This window comes from Magallana gigas, chromosome 6 (assembly GCF_963853765.1).
Source record: "Magallana gigas chromosome 6, xbMagGiga1.1, whole genome shotgun sequence".
Lineage (NCBI taxonomy): Eukaryota > Metazoa > Mollusca > Bivalvia > Ostreida > Ostreidae > Magallana > Magallana gigas.
In genome coordinates, this window is record NC_088858.1 from 39487486 (window position 1) to 39505508 (window position 18023).

The 18023-nt window shown below is 34.1% G+C and overlaps 1 protein-coding gene across 2 annotated transcripts in view; it reads left to right on the forward strand.

Annotated features, from left to right (window-relative positions):
- The first annotated feature begins 1529 nt into the window (after positions 1–1529).
- Positions 1530–18023, forward strand: part of LOC105341794 (sprouty-related, EVH1 domain-containing protein 2) — a 21708-nt gene continuing 5214 nt past the window's right edge. Inside the window, exons 1-4 of one of the 2 annotated variants that reach the window (XM_011448504.4) lie at positions 1530–1888; positions 8682–8865; positions 10603–10771; positions 17968–17990. In XM_011448504.4, coding sequence (XP_011446806.1) covers positions 1866–1888; positions 8682–8865; positions 10603–10771; positions 17968–17990 — 399 coding nt within the window. In that variant the 5' untranslated portion in view covers positions 1530–1865. Of the gene's footprint in view, positions 1889–8681; positions 8866–10602; positions 10772–17946; positions 17991–18023 lie in introns of both variants that reach the window. The other variant, XM_011448503.4, reaches the window with a different exon arrangement.

Here is an 18023-nt window from a genome sequence, read left to right on the forward strand (position 1 = left end):
TTAACATTCTCTGTCTTTTAGCAGTAAACTGACAAACGACAATAACATCTCACCATATTGGTGCAAGTTTCAAGCTATAGGTATAATGAAGTCATTTAATTCGATTATTCGGTGAAATAATCAGTGCTCTAACCCTTTTTATTACAGGATCAGATGTCTACATGTAGTTGATCTATAATTAAGTCAAACTGGAAAACCCACCAAAATGATACCAAAGACTTTGGTGGAATATTATAGTAATGAACGTTACCTATATATACATGTATATGGTCCACTCTCTATCAATTGCGGCTCACTATTTTCGTATGATTACATTTTCCATTGTCTTTGTGATAAAACTTCATGTACAAATCGATTTGTAATATTTAGTCCATAATAATGTAATAATATATTTCATTAATGACTTTTTAGTATTTAATTGTGCAATTGCTGAAAATTATATAAATATGAGTAATAAGGAAACATTCTTTAATTCAATCAATTTAAGGTGCGTTTACATCTGTCGATTTCTTATAGATCTATACCTCATATTTCTATAGTTCTATAGATGAGTTGACATTACTTGACAAGAGGGTGTATTTATTTATTTTCGTTGGAATGTCTTTGCATGGGAGCATGACAGTTGAATTTCCTTGTTGATCGATTTCAAAACACGTCACCTATCCGATCAGTATATAACAAATACGTCAACAAATAACGTCATATTCTGGGACCTTGTAAATTTTTTTCTCAAATAAAAATTTTGTCAGTACAAGTGTAAAGTGTACCCCCCCCCCTCCCCCAAATCGGATAGCTGAAAAAATATCAACGCATCTACATATGATTTCCAAAATTGTGATATCCCCATCCCATCCACCCCCCCCCCCCCCCACATCACCCCTTTTATAAGGAGAGAAATTAAAGGTTTTGTTCTCATTATATGGAAACATGGGCCGGGATAGTCACAAGAATTTAACCCGAGCCACGGTCACATATATACATGTACAATGTAGTTTTCTGGTGGGCGAAGGTCCAACTGTTATATTGCGAGCTATTGGTTATTTAGTATTCTAATCATTTTGATAGGAGCTAAAGGAATTTATTTCTCTTCTATGTTTATTTGTTTACTTTTTTTACTTTGATTTTTCAGAAATTTATACGTAGGCCTTTATTTATTCAAGTGAAAAAAAAATGGAATTTATTTCTAGGATAAAGCACGGATTTTAATTAAAATTCTACATGATGATATTTGTTCTGTATTCCTAATAAATTTATGAATGTGTCCATTTGCCGTCATCATAATTACCGATTGGCTAAGTGGGCGTGTCAATGTGTGTGTTAAATCTGACGTCATGACCACTTCCCACATTGCAGAAATAAGAATTTGATTCATAAATATTAAAATGATTGACAGGCTGAATTTCATTGGCTAGACGGCCCTTCACATAATTTACATAAGAAATATCAATGCAACTTTTATTTTTTCATCAGAACTAATTTACATCATCGCTTATGCAAAACCTGGTAGAAATTATCGTGTGGATGTACTCCCTTGACCATTTAGGATTATTTTCGTAAAGTAGTTCCAATGTCCTACCATCGCCGAGTCGCCATTTTGCATTTCAGCAGCATATTTGCGGAAATATAATACACGGACCATTTCAAAATTTGTTTACTAGACAAACGGTTAAAACTATTTCTTTTTATTACTAAAGTCTTGAACAATTGCTTTCCTTGGTTAAACAGTGCATAAATGCAATATTTAGGATAACTATTTTCTTGCGCGCAGACGCAAAGGAGTTATGAGTGATGTGCATTTCCTGTCTGATAATCAAGAGTTAATTCAGGAAAATGTAGTGAAGATATATTAAGATGGACATTTTAACATGACGGAGGTGTCGGTCCAAAAGTAAGTAGCACCATCAATCTTACAAAGATGCTCATAGTATAATGTTTTAAGGCATACCAGCTTAAAAAAAAGTGCGGTACGTGATCTTAGAAGATGGAGCCTGAGTTACTGATGAAACTGTGCAATTTTTAGATCGTTTTCATTTATACAGATGATATTGTGTATGTTATGTTGATATCTGTAGCCGGTATGGCACATGGACATTAGATTAATCTTGGTATATCGTTTCGCTCGATCGGGTCACCTATTATAATGTCACTAGCTTCATTCATAAATAGGTATGAATGGTTGAAAACGTCACGTCCTGTTTAGAATTTCGCATCGTTCATTGTGGATTTAAGCAACTGATAGGGTTACATTTGCTTTATATCATGGTCTATTGAATACGAAGTATGGTTTTATAATGGGTTTTACTCCGAAAAATTGCTTTACTAATATATTTCTGTTCGCCTTGTTGTTGCACAATGTGTTACACATGTGTGCACTTTGTTGAATCTATAGATGGGTGAAACTTCATTTTTCTATTCAGATTTTCATTCCTTATGTAGAGTGTGAGTTTTCCACGTGTCTAAGTGATTTCACATGAGATTTTATTCTTCTGGCGTTTGGTTTCCCTTAATCGCTGGATTAGACGCCAACCAGTGAAATGACCTTGACACCAGAAAAAGGATTGGTTGTACAGATCTGGCTGGTGAAATGTAATTTTCATAATCTCTACAGTCATAGAAAATCCTGGTGTTGCTATAAGAAACAAACAAGTGCAATAGAAATGAGAGTCCAAGCTTCTATTGCATTTTTATTGGACTGTGTAAACAATGCAACATGCACACATTTGTAGCTCACTCCCACATCTTTGAAATAGCAGACATTACAGGGAAGTATTGGTGTGATTCTGGTGTACCAGATCTGCATCAGTTCACCTAAAATTTATGTGATCTACATTTGAACTATACATTAGTATCGTGGTATGTTAGGATTGCATACAGAAACTCTGTTTATATGAACTGTCTCTTTTTATGGATACTTTTAGCATGTTAATTCATTTATCAACTTCCGTATCCAGTGTAATTTCAAAGCGTTGAAAGGTGAAGTGAAATATGACATTCTCCCCCCCCCCCCTTTACACACACATAACACACACCCCTCTCAAAAATGCAATGGGAATATAAATGTATTCAAATTCAGTTCTTATTGTGAAAAAACAAAATTCACCCCATAATACATAGTAGGGTGATTTCACCATGCATCGGACACCTTTGGATTTTTCCCTTTGTTCACGCATCAGATATCGTCCAAATATAAATAGAACTTGTTTTAAAAGTAACAGGTTTTCCCCTTGCTTAATTATTGGAGAAAAAATTGTGAAATTGTTAAAAATGTAGAAAGTAAAGCAAATTAATGAAGTGTTGAACTATTTCACCATGGATCGGACAATATTTACCAAGCATCGGACAGCTATAGTAGTGCAGTAGAGATTAAAAATAACAACATTTTACTGGTTTTAATGCAAAAATACAAATGCTCGGAAATATTAATTTATTCAATTGCTATTCATATTTCTTTTAATGTAAATCCTCAAATCTACATATAGGAATTTAGACTAGTGCTTTTGTTTAAAGGAATATTTATCATAAGGGGTTCTTTATCGTGCCAGTTCCTACAGGAACTTTGGACTAAAAAGGGTGTGTCCGTAAAACTCGAGTTTTAAGTGGTTTGAGGAAAACGTTTGTTTCAATTATTTTTTAAATTTTTATTTTACTTCACATTTAAAGTATATCTCAAGGAATGGTCACATAATCTCCATATTATTAGAAGAAATCATGCAGTGAAAACTGTCCGATGCATGGTTAATTTGTGTCCGATCCTTGGTGAAATGAACATATAGTGCAATAATGACCTTGACATTAAATGTTCAAATTTCTTGGACTTATTTTAATCAAATTTTGTTTCAAAACTTACTTCTTTCTAATTATTTTACGTAGAGAGTGCATTTTCACTAATTCACAATCAAACGCACAACATTCAAATAATGCTTTAGTGTAAAATCTTCGTAACTAAATTTTCAATAATGGCGTATTTGATGTCATTTTACGATGTCTATATTGCTATTTCTTTGACAATGTGACTGTCAAATTCTTAATAATGATAAAGTTCATTTGTTCTAATTCAGGAATATACGAAACAACACATGAGCGCATGCACATTTATTTGTATATTTATAAACAAAGTTGTCCGATCCAAGGTATGTGTCCGATGCATGGTTAAATCACCCTAAACAGTTTACATTTGCATGCAGGTATTATATTGATTTACATACATTTTGATAGCAAGGTTTCAGTTTGTGAATAGCAAGTTGATACTTGTACAGTACTTCTTCTTACATGCTGCATGTATATTTAATTTATATATGTTTGTTGTTCAAACTGTAGGGCTAGGTCTATCCAATATTTGTGTAAGGATTTGGGACAGGGGACTATTGATTTCATTTTAACGGACTGGTGTTAAAAACATTGCTACATTATATTCCATTTGTCTGAATAGGTATAGTGTATATACAGCCTTACTCTGTTCTTTCACATTTTTCATAAGATGTTATTGAAGTCACTCTCGTTACGTTGGTTACTAAACAGTATTTTCACCACTTCAAATCTATTTTTTTCCCTCCATTCTAAAATCATGAATGGCACAGAAAACTTTTCAAAGCCTTGAATAGCTTGATTTTTAACAAAGGTAAACATTCAGAAATAAGGGTTATCCACTCCTCACTCCTCCCCCTCCCCTCTTTAAAAAAAAGCAACTGAAATTCCATTTCCTGTGTGTGACCTATGTGTATAACATGCAGTTACTTATGCTATGTTCATTGTATGTTTCATTAACTCATTTCTACAAACATCCTATGATATCTATGACTTGTTAAAAAAAAACCATGAGAAGTTAAGTCATGCAGTATATTATATAGGGCCTGCATTCAATTTAATATAAGTTTTTCTAAAGATAATCACAGTGGTCAACAATGGCTTTTTGCAATATCACCATGAAAAAAATAATGTAATATTTTGTTGATAAATGTTATGTCTAAAGAATGCATTAAAAAGATGGTAATTAAATCTGTATAAAGAATTATTTTTGCCCCATGTAATTTTCTCCCTTCTACACTTGCAAACGGTTTCACCATTTGAGACAAAGGCATTTGCCCAGTCTTGAATTCGCTGCTGACATTGAAGGCAAAAGGGGTGAAAATAAAACGGGGGCAAAAATTTCTTTATATACAGGAAATAATTTTAAATTATTCATGAAACCTGGAGGCTGGAGCATATATAAACATCCAGCTAAATAAAATTTTAAAAACTTTATAGGCACCTTAGTTGTTGATGAGATATGTTTAATGCAGATACGAATCAATATGTACTAAATATAGAAATGTCCTTCTTTTGAAGCAAATGTTGCTGACAAAAAAAATGCTGCTAGAGGTTGCAAATCACAGATTGTTTTTGTAATTTGTATTGTTAGTGTACTTTCACTACTTTGTAGGATAAGCAATGTGTATGATAATTTAAACTCTTAGAGTTTATCTGCAGAGTAAACTTTTCTAAAAGAGTAGTTATGCTAAATAGAAAACAAATTTAAATTATGAGGAAACAATTTTGATGTCAGTTGTAATTGAGAAGTGTAACCCTTTCCATGAGCAAACTGAGGAATGAATAGCTATATATTATATAACTATTCATTCCTAATAAATGATAATTTAGAATTAAATAAACAGGCATGGTTTCAGTAAAAATTGGTCATTTATGTTTGAATAATTTAATGATCAATTGATAGAATGCTTCCAGTTTGATTGTGTTTTTATCTAATACTGACGGAATAAAATGTATGTCCAGTAAGTATTTCCCGTTTTTTTGTCAACCCTGCTGTTCATTCATTTTGTTTCTGTTGAATATTGGGTATAAATAAATGTTAATATAAAATAAGTAAAGTGTTTTTAGTACCGGCATACAGTTGAACTTCGATATCTCGAATACTGATATCTTAAATACAGTGGATATGTGGAAGTGATTTGTAAGTCCCAACCACTTAATTTTTAAGTATTTTACCCTCATATCTCGAATACTTGGATATCTTAAAGTTTATAAACAGTCCAGTCTAGTTTGAGATAACAAAGTTTGACTGTATTTATTCTTACAGGGACAATAAACATTAGTCAGTTAATCACTTCATCAAGATTCAAGATTCAAGAGAGAGTAGCTTCTGTTAATATGACTTTTCCTGTCATATTGGAAGGCCCCCATTAAAGAGATGTGTGACTGTCATGTTGTCTCAGTGAATACTGCCCTAAGATGGAGATACTAGTTCACTGATACTGTGAAGAATTACAATCCTTAGTACACGTAGATCAATCACAGAAACAAAACCACAGTGACAGTTGACCATAGAGATGTAGAGCAAGTCTTGGGGAAACAACTAGGTGGCTCGAGAGACAACAAGGTGGCTCGAGCCTCAAGTCCTATATAAATATGTAACAGAGACACTTATTGCCTCTGCTGGGGTTTGAACCCAGGTCCTCTGGCACGCTAGTCCAGCACTCTACCGATCGAGCTAAAGGGTTAACCCACTAGCCAGAGCTAGTAGGAATGCCATATATCTGAATCTACCACAAATATATGACTGGATCTGTAATTGGATCACAAGTCTCAGTTGACATGCTGGTACTCCTATGCGACAGTTAAATTGCAGTGTTAGTAAAATGAAGTCTAAAGAAATATTGTGAATGTCACAACTGCCCCCCCCCCAAAAAAAAAAAATAAAAAAAGGTTAAACTCATAGATAACTGTCAATGCTTACTTTACAAATGATTAATTAAGTAGTTCTTCAGGTTGCTAAAACTGTTTTGTATTAGGTTGAAAGGGTAACGGTGGTCTTAAGGTGCATCATTTTAAATTGTCCCAATGTGTATGAAGTTCTATTGTGTATCAATCGCTATAAGATAAGCATTGCCAAGAATGACGATGAAAAAACAATAGATAAACATGTATACATGTGCATGTATATCTAAGTTCAGATAATATATTAAGATTCAGATGATGCATGTATTTTTTTCAGGCACAGTTACCCATATGAACACTTTATGTACTGATGTACTATTTTATATTTATACCGCAGTACTTGAAATGAAATTAACAGCTATCTGTTTATATGTAACACTGTTATAAAGGTCTTTATCACAAATTGTACTTCTATGATTGAGAAGCTAGTCTTAGTCAGTTGTATACACTAATAGAGCTAAGCAAGAAGTTTTGTCTGCTAAAGCATTTCAGGTGTTCCGGTAAGTTATCCTGAGAAGTGGGCAGGGCTTGTGTTCATTTTCAAGATTTCTAATCGTGAATTTAATAGACCTGTCAACTTTGAAACTCACCTTGCCATGGCTCCATTCTTGTTTTGAGGAATGCTTGCAATATGATACATGTATTTTACATTTATCAGGCTTGCAAAACTTTTTCTGTCATGTTGTAAACATTGTGTATTTTATAATTTATCTGATAAACATCTGGGCTAGCAACATGCTGTTGGATTTTTAGAGTGTTTATTTTTTATAGTATTAATGAAAAAAAAACTATGACCCAGTTCTGGTATGTTGCATATGCAGCGATTCTTTTCTTTCTCAAAGCTTTGTATAAACAGTAAATCCCATATGTTGTATTGTTTGTGGAGGTTTTGATTATCAGAATTTCAAGGAATCTTTGTCTGCAGATAAAAAAATATGAAGAAAAAAATAAGATCAGCTGTTCTTGGTGCTATGTGTGCACGAGGTACATTTCGAGGTTTGGCCTCAAATTTTAACAAAAGCATAGCACATTCAAACAATAACATTATATCTCTGGTGGTTCATGTGGGTATGAAGGTAGCTAGCATAGCAGAAAAATACCTAATCTGCACCCACCAATGATATGTTTAAACTTTCTTCTGCAATGACACCACTTTCATTGACTTATTTGCCCGTTTTACCTACCAAAAAAGCGTTTTATTGTTAATACAGTGTACTGTATTTACATCTGAATCTCTCTTTCACTTTGAAAATCTCCTCAATTAGATCTACATGTAATTTAGCTTATATATTGGTAAAACTACACGCGTGAAATATCATTATAAACCATAAGAATAACCATAGTCACTTTGATGAATGAAATACTGGTAAAAATGCATTCGAAGGCAGTTTTATAAGTTTAAGATATGTGTAAATTCATATATTGACAAATTGATACTGGTAACAGTGGATTGTGATACTGTTTTATAAGTATAAAGCTAATAAACAAGATTAGATTTCTGAAGAAATACAAAAAATGTAGAGAGAAAAATACTCAGTAGATTTAATATTGTTCATTGCAGTGACATTGTGTGTGTATTTCATTTTCAAAGAAAGTGTTCTCGTTGACTAGTTCTTCGAAGTCGATCTATTTCTGTGATAACTATCTAACTCTCTCAATTTGATAAAATGAAGGACTAAAAACCTTACTGTACTCAATGAAGACCCAAGCTATTTGAAGCTTTGAATGCTGTTGATCAACTTTTAAAAAGTACTATTTAACACCACACAACTTTTATTCTTGACCAATTTTAATATATAATTTTATACCAAGGATTATGTAGTGTTTAATAAGTACTAGTAACAATATGGAATTGTGGGAAGGCAAGGAAATTCCATCATTTGACACCAAGAAGCCAACCAGTGTTTAGGTATGGTGGTAGGTACAGTAGTGTTAACATGTCTGTATATGCTGTCTCTCTTTACTTGCAGTGACGAGTTTATTGTGCGTGTCCAGGCACAAGTCATGATGCGGGATGACTCCAGCGGGGGTTGGGTGCCAATGGGAGGCGGCGGGCTCTCAAATGTGGGGCTCAGGAAGGTCACTCGCAAGAATGGTGAAGATCTGCTGCACAATGAATACCTCATCTATGGAACCAGGATCGCCGACAACTCGGTAAGATAGAGGAAAATGGACTCTTTCCTGGTGGACGACTCTATAAGCTTAGGGACAGGGCCTGGTAACAGGCTCATCCTGATTTATCTTGTGTACTCAGTGAATCAGAAAATTTACATCAAATATAGCTTTTGCATTTTTTTATTAAAGACTTAGAGTTTGATGATTGAATAAATTGCCATCCATTTTCAGTTGTTTATTGATTCTGAGGAAGGCAGCTTAGGACCTTTCTGAACTTAAGTTTAACTTACAGTTCTGTGCTGTTGAAAAAATAGATTCAGATATGCATAGTGACTGAAGTAACTGAATAGAATCTATGGAGTTTTGATGGAGCATGAATGATCTTGTTACATAATGTGCAACGTCACAACTACCCTCAGCCCATGATTTCCTGTGCATCAATTTAACTTGTTTCTTACCTCATGTTTTACCTGCATTTTGAAATCCTCCAAGGCATTTTTATGATAGCAAATAATTAACATTTGAATAGAATAGATCTCAGTACTGGCTCAGTCAGAATAGATCTCATCATTTTACACATGGTTCTGGCTCAGTTTTGGGTGGCATCATTCATCATTTTAATAATTAGGAAATCCCTAATTTATTGCCGGACTGAATCAAAGGGAATTAAATAGCTTTCTTTTCAATGGACCCCAAAATGTGATTTTGCATAAATTTAGAATATTTTTTTGTCAGTTATTGAATTTTAAAACATATTGGATATTATGTCAACTGCACATGTATTTACATTTTGGTTAGAGCACATGAATTAGATTTACTTAAGATCTCTCGCATTAAGACTTGTATATGTCTTGAAATTATTACATAAAAAAAAACTTTGTGCACATTTTAGGGACCGTTGGTTTAGCAGTGTATTTTGTCAATGGAACACGTGAATTGCCAGTCATCGCTTTACACGTTTTTCATTAAGCCCCGAAACAATTGTGGCAGGCTAATGTTGACACTGTGAAAGGGTCACACCTAGGGCTTCTGATTACATGGGGCTGATAGTGTTTACTCTATTATGTGAAAGACAATCCCTGTTTATACAAGATTATGCACAATGTACACATGCGCTGGGTTTTAAAGACAAAATTAGATACCTTTGTGAAGTGTGGGGAAGAATGATGAAGCTAATCGTGTCGGATGAAAGGGGAGAATACCCACTTCCTGTCTAGGTTCCCTAGCACGTGTTAGAAACAAAAATGATTGGATGTCTCTTCAAATAAAACATTGTTCACATGTTGCTGGTCACAAATTCATTTATCATTTCATTCACAGGAACAACAAGTACATCTTAGAACTTCTCAAGTTGGACTTTTCTAGAAATTACAAATATGAATTTGTTAAAACAAAATTATTTGACAATATGTACGAGATAAGACATTTGGTTCATACACTATTCACTCAATGATGTGTCCATTGTTTTATTACTCATACAAAATAAGGAAGTAATAAGCTGTTATTCAAGGCTAATTAATTTGATATTAATTGATTGTCATTTTTGTTTTTTGTTAGAGAAACTTTTACCTCCAAATTTTAAGACAACTTTTGATACTAATAAAATAAATTTGGATACATGTGGATATTTTGATAATTTTATATATCATCTGAACTTATGGATGAATTTCGGTTATTAACTTCAAAACGATTAAAGAAGTGTCAACGTCATATTACCTGTATTCCAAATATATTTTATTATTGCACCTGTATTCCAAATATGTTTTATCATTGCAGGTTGTTCTTGACTGCCTTCTGAAGAGAGATATTCGATATGTGAAAGCCAACCCCAAATTCCATCACTGGCAAACGGACGAGAAGAGATTTGGTCTCACATTTGAACGTTATGATGATGCAAAGGCCTTCGACAGGGGAATTCGAAGTGCAGTAGCAGATCTTGTGGATGGTACAAATTCATTTACAATTTTACAGTGTTTTCTCTTTTTATTTTAACATAAAGACCCAGCATACATTCAATGCACAGAAAATGTTAAATGACACATATTACATTTCCCTCTTTTAATTACTATAACTAACATAGTCTTTTTGTTTGAACCTCTCAGAGAAGTACTAACTTTATACTGCATATTTTTTATACCTTCAATGTCATGTGTATAAGTATTGTTTTCGCACATTTCATCTATTGCTTGCTAAATGTTGTATTTTCAAAAGAATAGTCAGTATGGTAGAAGGTGACTTCTAGGCACAGAAATGATTACCATAATATAAAGTGTTGAATTAGGAAAAGGCTAATATTAGAAGAGTAAGAGGTATCAAAACTGAATAAATACCAATCCAGTAGGTATAGAGATGTAGAATTTGGAGAAATGGCTGAAACTACTTTAGTTTTTCTACTAAAGTAAACAGGAAGTTCTCACCTATTCCCAATCGGAGAGTTTGCATTCTTGATTTCTCATGCTAGAAGGTGTTGCATATTTATTCTGTTGTCTTTTAGTCTGTTAAAAGCTTGGTATCAAGAAGCAAGACAATTTAACAGTGTATGATGTACAAAGATTGTTCATTGAGTTTGAAAGTGACTGAAGGTCTGAGGACTCTGCCCAAAGATTCAGGAAAATGCAAATCTAGATGTAGGTGAAATGATAATGGCTTGTCGAGAAGCAATGCAATTGAAATCTGCGCAGTTTAAAATAGATCAGGGTTACAACGATGAAAAAAAATTCATTTGATTTATCATTTGATATAAACATCTGTGGTATTTATCTACATGGGCGATGTACAATTTTGTAACTGTCCAAGGAGACAGTTTGCAAAACCAAGAAAAAAAAATTTCAAGATTGCATCATGTGATAAAAATAGATGCACAAGCGACACAGCTGATACTCCTTTGTATAACTACTACTAATATAACTTCCTCATGTTGTTTAAAAGATTATAGGTCAATTTTTAAAAAAAACGACTACTTCAGTTGAAGTGCAATTAAACTTTTTTTCTCTTGATTTAGTTGAATTGACCAAGGACCTATAAACCCTTAAGTACATAAATTCCATGAAAGATCAAAACTCATTCATGATCATTCAAATAAAAGTATATTGATGATTCCATGTTTCTTTGAAGTACAAAATGTCTTACTGTCTCAAAATAACTACACCAGTAGTCTTCTTCACAACTGTGTGAATGAATTGTCTTTTATGCACAGATTACACAGAAGAATTTTGTAGTTAGGAGAGTTAACATATTGTTGACAAGCATTGAATCCATAGCCATGTTAAAATTATGTGTGGTTTATTGAATAATTGATAGGTTAACATCAATTAGCGTGCTGACATTCAAGTTTTAGCTGCTTACATGTCTGGGAAAATATACTGTTCACGGACAATTTCAAAACGGGAAGTTATGCAGATAATATCAGAAAATTAAGAGATCAAAGATCATTTCCTTCTTGTTCATGACACAGTGGTTTCAAATAGAGAAAGGAACGGTGCATAATTAAAGTTGAAACATCCCTCTACACAGGTTTAAAGTCCAACATATTGTTTCTCCATTCAGCAGAATTTTGGCTGCCTTCCCAGCTGGAGCATTAGAATACACAATTGGTTCAGATGCCACTTGGCATTGTAAAGTACCAAGTTGTCATTGTGTTTCACTCCAAAAAATCAATGGGTAACCTTTCTCCATTCATAGGCAGTAGCACCTAGGTGTGCCCATTCATTCACAAACTCCACTAATTGATATCAGCCTGTGCCAGTTTGTGTATTTAGCTTTCCCAGATCAATGAATCCTTTGGCTGGGTAATCGGGTCTTAAAACTAGGACCATCTACGTTGTGGAAGAAGAAAAGCTGACCCAATGGACTAGTGCCCCAGTTAGACCAAGAAGGACTTTTAGCAAGAGACAATAAATGACTCATCTTTCCACCCCCTCTCTGTTTGCAAAGTCAAAGGTTGAAGTGTTTGATCCTGTGCACTTTGTTTGCATTCCTGGTTTTGAGGCCGCTGTGAGGTTTTATTGTACTGTAGTTGTACCTGGAAGTGCTCAATTACCCCTGGGTTAAAAGTTGACAGATTGTTGTTCAAGATTGTAAATGGCTTCATTAAGACCCACAGTTTCCATCAGGATTTACAACATAAGGTCTGGGCTCTTATGATGTTTAAATGTAGGCAAAGGCTTGAAAGGAGAAAAAAAAATATATGGGGGAAGGCATAGCAGCATATAATTCAGTTCAATTTTTATTTAAATAAATATACATAGTACAGGTTGTTTAGAATATCTGTGAACTTGTTATAAAGGATCTTGTCAGCAGTCAGAAAAGCAATGGCAAAAAATATTAAGTTGGTTGGGATTATACAGAGAACAGAGGATGCAGAGTACAGTCATTTTAGTACAGAATGTCAGGAGATGAAGATTCCAGTCAGATTGCCATTCATGATGCAGATGTGGGTATTATGAAAGGAGGATTGGCCAACACTTCAGATCAGTGACCCAATTGTGATGTCAAGACATGCTGTTGACTTGTGACATGTTAGTTTCAGATTTGACGTACAAGCTGTCTTTTAATCAGAATTTCCTCCTCCCACCCCAATGTGCTAAATTAATTAGCAAGTCTCTTGCATTGTTTGTTCCAGACACAACAATGGCTCATTTATTTGCTTAGCATGAGCTGCGGTGTTTAATATGCTTATAGCCCTAGCATGTATAAAGTAATCTAATCGAGGATTTACCCCATGAACATATGAAGCCGGGAGTGTTTGGGAGAGATCGGAAACGAGTGGGTAAAAAATTTACCGACCTGAATTTCATTGTTAAAAAACCCAAAACCCAGTCCATTACACACATGCCTGTCTATCATTATATTGAAACTGTCATATGTGTAGCAAATCTAGTGAAAGACTAATTGAAAACATTAATGAGAATTGGTGGTATTTGAACAGTAGTGTGTCCTGGCTGGTGTGTCATTGATCAAAATGATGGGATCAATATTGCCTGCTTACAGACTCTGTAATAATACTAACCAGCACAGCTAATTTCAGGATTGGCAGAAGATTAGAACATGCTTCAACGAACAGCTTGTGAATCATGCAAAACAATAAGTTCACATTGTACTCACAACTGCTTTCCAGTCGATATGTTGGCTTTTTGCATTTTTAAAAAAAAAAAGGTTTTATTTTGGGATCTGAAATTTCATTTGGACTTGGCTGTCCTACTCTTAAGCCAACATCTGGTGTACATTTACAAAGCAAGGTGTGGCCAACAGTGAGATTAGCTCTGGGTTTCTCCATACATCGATGCTAGGATTATTACACAAGATGCTCTAATGGAAAATTTTCACAGGTTGACAATTGGATAGGCCAGTCTTTCTGATACATGCTTCTGGTTTATGAGCCCTTCGTATTGATTTTGATAGTGTATATTTACAAGCTGACTTGTGTGCTAACCTCAAAGACTAAGAGAAATGTCTGATTATTTGAGCATCATAAATTAGTATTTCTCTATGCTATCAGTGAATTTTGAATGACTTGAAGAACATTACAGCAAATGTAACCATAATTTGCTGTTCAAAAGTCGTATACTATGAATCCATTGTAAACAAATTTCAATCACCACGCTAAGAGTTAGACAAGGTAGCACATCATTCACTGTATAACTTGCTTTAGGCAAAGACTCATGCCCATGTGATGATCAGCTAGTAAGGGGATTAAAAAGATCACATTCTCTTTGTTACATGCTTTGAATCTTTTGTACATATCATTTTTATTAAACCATTGATTGTACTGTAGGTTTGTTGAAAAATTGTTACCAAAGGTAGAAAAGAAACAGCTGTCGGACAGCTTCCAAATTGAAAAATCAGTGAAAAAGTTAAAAAAAATCAAAAAAAAAATCAAAGTTTACCAGGTATTTGAAAGGAAAATGTGTTTGTGTCTGTGTGGGGGTGGGGTGTAAAAGTGTGTAAAATTCATATGCTCTTATATATGTAGAAATGTATTTATCAACTTGACAATGTCCAATAATTTATACTGCCCTAAATTTTCTCTGCCCCTTCTACCGGTATATATCTGATATACATGTTTGTAAGACATGAATTAAGTATGTATTCTGCATGTATTCCTACACCTCCATAGTAATTGATCATTTTGTATGAATGGCAAGTTAATTCACACATACATCCAGCTACATGTGCATTGATAAATAATAATGCTTGATGTACATGTAGTAAACTTATTGTTGTACTTGTCTCATTGTTATCATGGACTCAATATTTTTTCTGCTTGTTTTTTTTCCATTGCTTTCTTATGGATGAATATTTTTTGGTAAGTACAACAAAAAGGAAAGTTTTAAAAGAAAACAGAAAAAAGCTATGTACTTGTATCTATCTCTGTATGATGTGTTCAGGAGACTGACTCGTTAGTTAACCTGACTATGGAGCAGCCCTTCGTCTGCTAATGTATCTGCTGATGTGAAGTGGGTTTGTGGAAGCTCAAGGGTGAATAGGTCACAGACTGAAAGCTCATTGTAATTCACACAAACTTGGTTTTTTTCCCCTCTGCTCATTCTTGCCATGTTTTGCCCCCTCCTCTGTGATAGAATTTTAATTATTCTGTGTGTAGGTAATGAGGCAGCCCCAGTGCCAGTAAGCTACTACAGGTTCATTCAGAAAACCATTACAGCTTCCTGCTAATAACCTGCTTCCCGTAATGACTGAGCCTCCTCTTGTTTGGATCTCTAAAGATGATCTGCTAATTGATAACATTTAAATCCCCAGATCATTCATGATTTTACGTGAATGAACCCTTGTTATGATGCGAGATGGGTGGGGTTTGTCAGGCAGTCACATGACCTTGATATGAGAGAAAGGAAACATGAACAGATTGCATCTGTCATATGTCTAGGTCTTTGTCATCTCTGTCAGCCAATCACTGGAAGACGCTCATCTTCACGTGTGCCATTAGCAAGTCAGCTGATGGCTTCTGTGCTTTATGTATGTGTTTCATTAATTAACACACCTTTGTAGGTAGCCTATAAAAAGCAGGTTGAATAATTTTCTTTGAAAAGTTAAATGCAAATTTATTTATTTCTCTCTTTGTAACTGCAATTTTAATCAATACTTTTCTCAATTTATGCATAAAATAATTAGATATAGAATTTATACATATAATAATGAAATATAGAATAAAAATCATAGAAAGAAACCCCTATTTGTAGTCCCTGTGGATTGAGTGGCATTGTCTACTTGTCCATCTGTGTCTGCATTATGGTCAGGGTTAAGTTGTGTAGATATCCATTAAGATCATTGAAGTATAAGGAGTGGATCCAGGGATACTCAGATCCCATTTATGATGATTATAAAGAAGTGAAGATTATAAGTCGCTGATAAGTCAGATGTAGTTAAGGCTTAGAAATAAGGAGATATGGTTTAAGAGCCACATGGTCATGACAATTTTATCATAATTTTTAAGTTTTAATTTTAATAGTGTTTAATTTGAATATGGGTATAACAAAATCTCAGATACATGTATAGCAAAGTTTTTTTTAGTCCCCAGCAACACTCTTATCAATTCCTTGTAAAATTTTGCAGTTAAAATGAATTAAGACATTATGAATGTACATGGATCTAGTACTTCAAAGATCACAATGACATTCTGTTTTAATGCATGGTGTAAAATATGTATATTACAAATTCACTGTGCAAAGTTTGTATCATGAATAACTGATATAGTGTGGTAAATACTTCTCTATAACGGAATTTTACTGTATTAATTACAGCAAAAAAAAATTGTCACAATGATAACTAAAATCAGAATATATTGTCACAGGAAAAGTTTCCAGTGTTTTCTTAACAAGTTCAGGCAAGGAATGCATGTTCTTAGAAGGAAGTTCAGCACACACATAAAAGGCAACTCTTAATTAGGATAAGTTGTATACTTACTCTTAAAAAGAAGTTCAAAAGTGAATCATATGTATGAAAAGCTAAGTCAATTTCATAGTATAGATTGTGAGCAGATTCTTTAAAGGAAAATGATGACAACCAGCAGCAATCTCCTTAAGAGTTGTTGCCTCTCTTTTCCCTTTTGTTTATGTTCTGTTTCTGTATGGTGACTTCATGTGTGTGAGGTGTTCAGAATAGAAACCTCAGCAGATTTACTAGTTCTGGTTGAGTGAACAAACAGGTTACCCTGTGCCCATACATCAGTTGTCGCTGCCCCTCTCTGTGTCATCTCCTGTCTTGGTGAAGGCTGAAGGCAGTGTCTGCTAGCTAAACATTGACACTAGTTAAACTTTTATCCTGCAGGTTCTTGTAATGGTATATGGTGGGAGGTGGGAGGGGGTTAAACCACAGATTAATTAATGGCGGAAATTGAACTTGTTAATTATGCACACCTGCATGGGAGTACAGTACCAAATTAATTGAGGAAATGTTATCCAAATCAGAATAAGGGGAAAAGGGGGGTGGGTGAGATGATTCAACCTTACTGGTCTAAGAAAGTCATACCAAGACTATTGCATCATCTACAATTAAAAGTAACAACTGATGCCTTAAATCTATGAACCTGTCATAAGATTCTTTATATTTGTATACTTGATACATTTATAGTATACCAGGTATATGTCAGATATATGAATTAAGTGGATCAGGTCTCTGAGAGCATGAAGACTAGCTTAATGACATATGGATATTTAATGTGTAGTGTTTGGACCATTCTGAAATTGAATGCTGAGTGATGGCAAGCCCTCATTGATTAAAACGACTTCTAAATGTTTTGTATATAGAAAAAATATACTGGTACCAGTTTGTACTTTGCTGAAAAAAGTTGCTGAAGTTGATATTTTGTTAAAATACATACATTTGTAGAGGAACAAATTTAGAAATGACTATAGCTTTGCATTTATGTGATAGCTAATTACATTGTATGACAAGAGATATAAACTACATGTTGAATAGGTTGCCAACTTTGGTATGAGTACATATTTGTGATATTTTAAGTGGTAGCTCCTAGACTAATGCCTAAGAGATAACTTTGAAATCATTGAGGCATTGTAAGCCTCTACTTTTCTGTAAGAATGAGGCCACCAAGTTCATTCACACTGCCGATAATTAAGAGCAATATTTTCTTTTCCTATTTTGTAGGTGGAACCAATGGGCCTACAGATGGTGATGATGAAGTCTTTGCAGTAAGTATAGACAGGATTCTCCTCCCCCAGCCA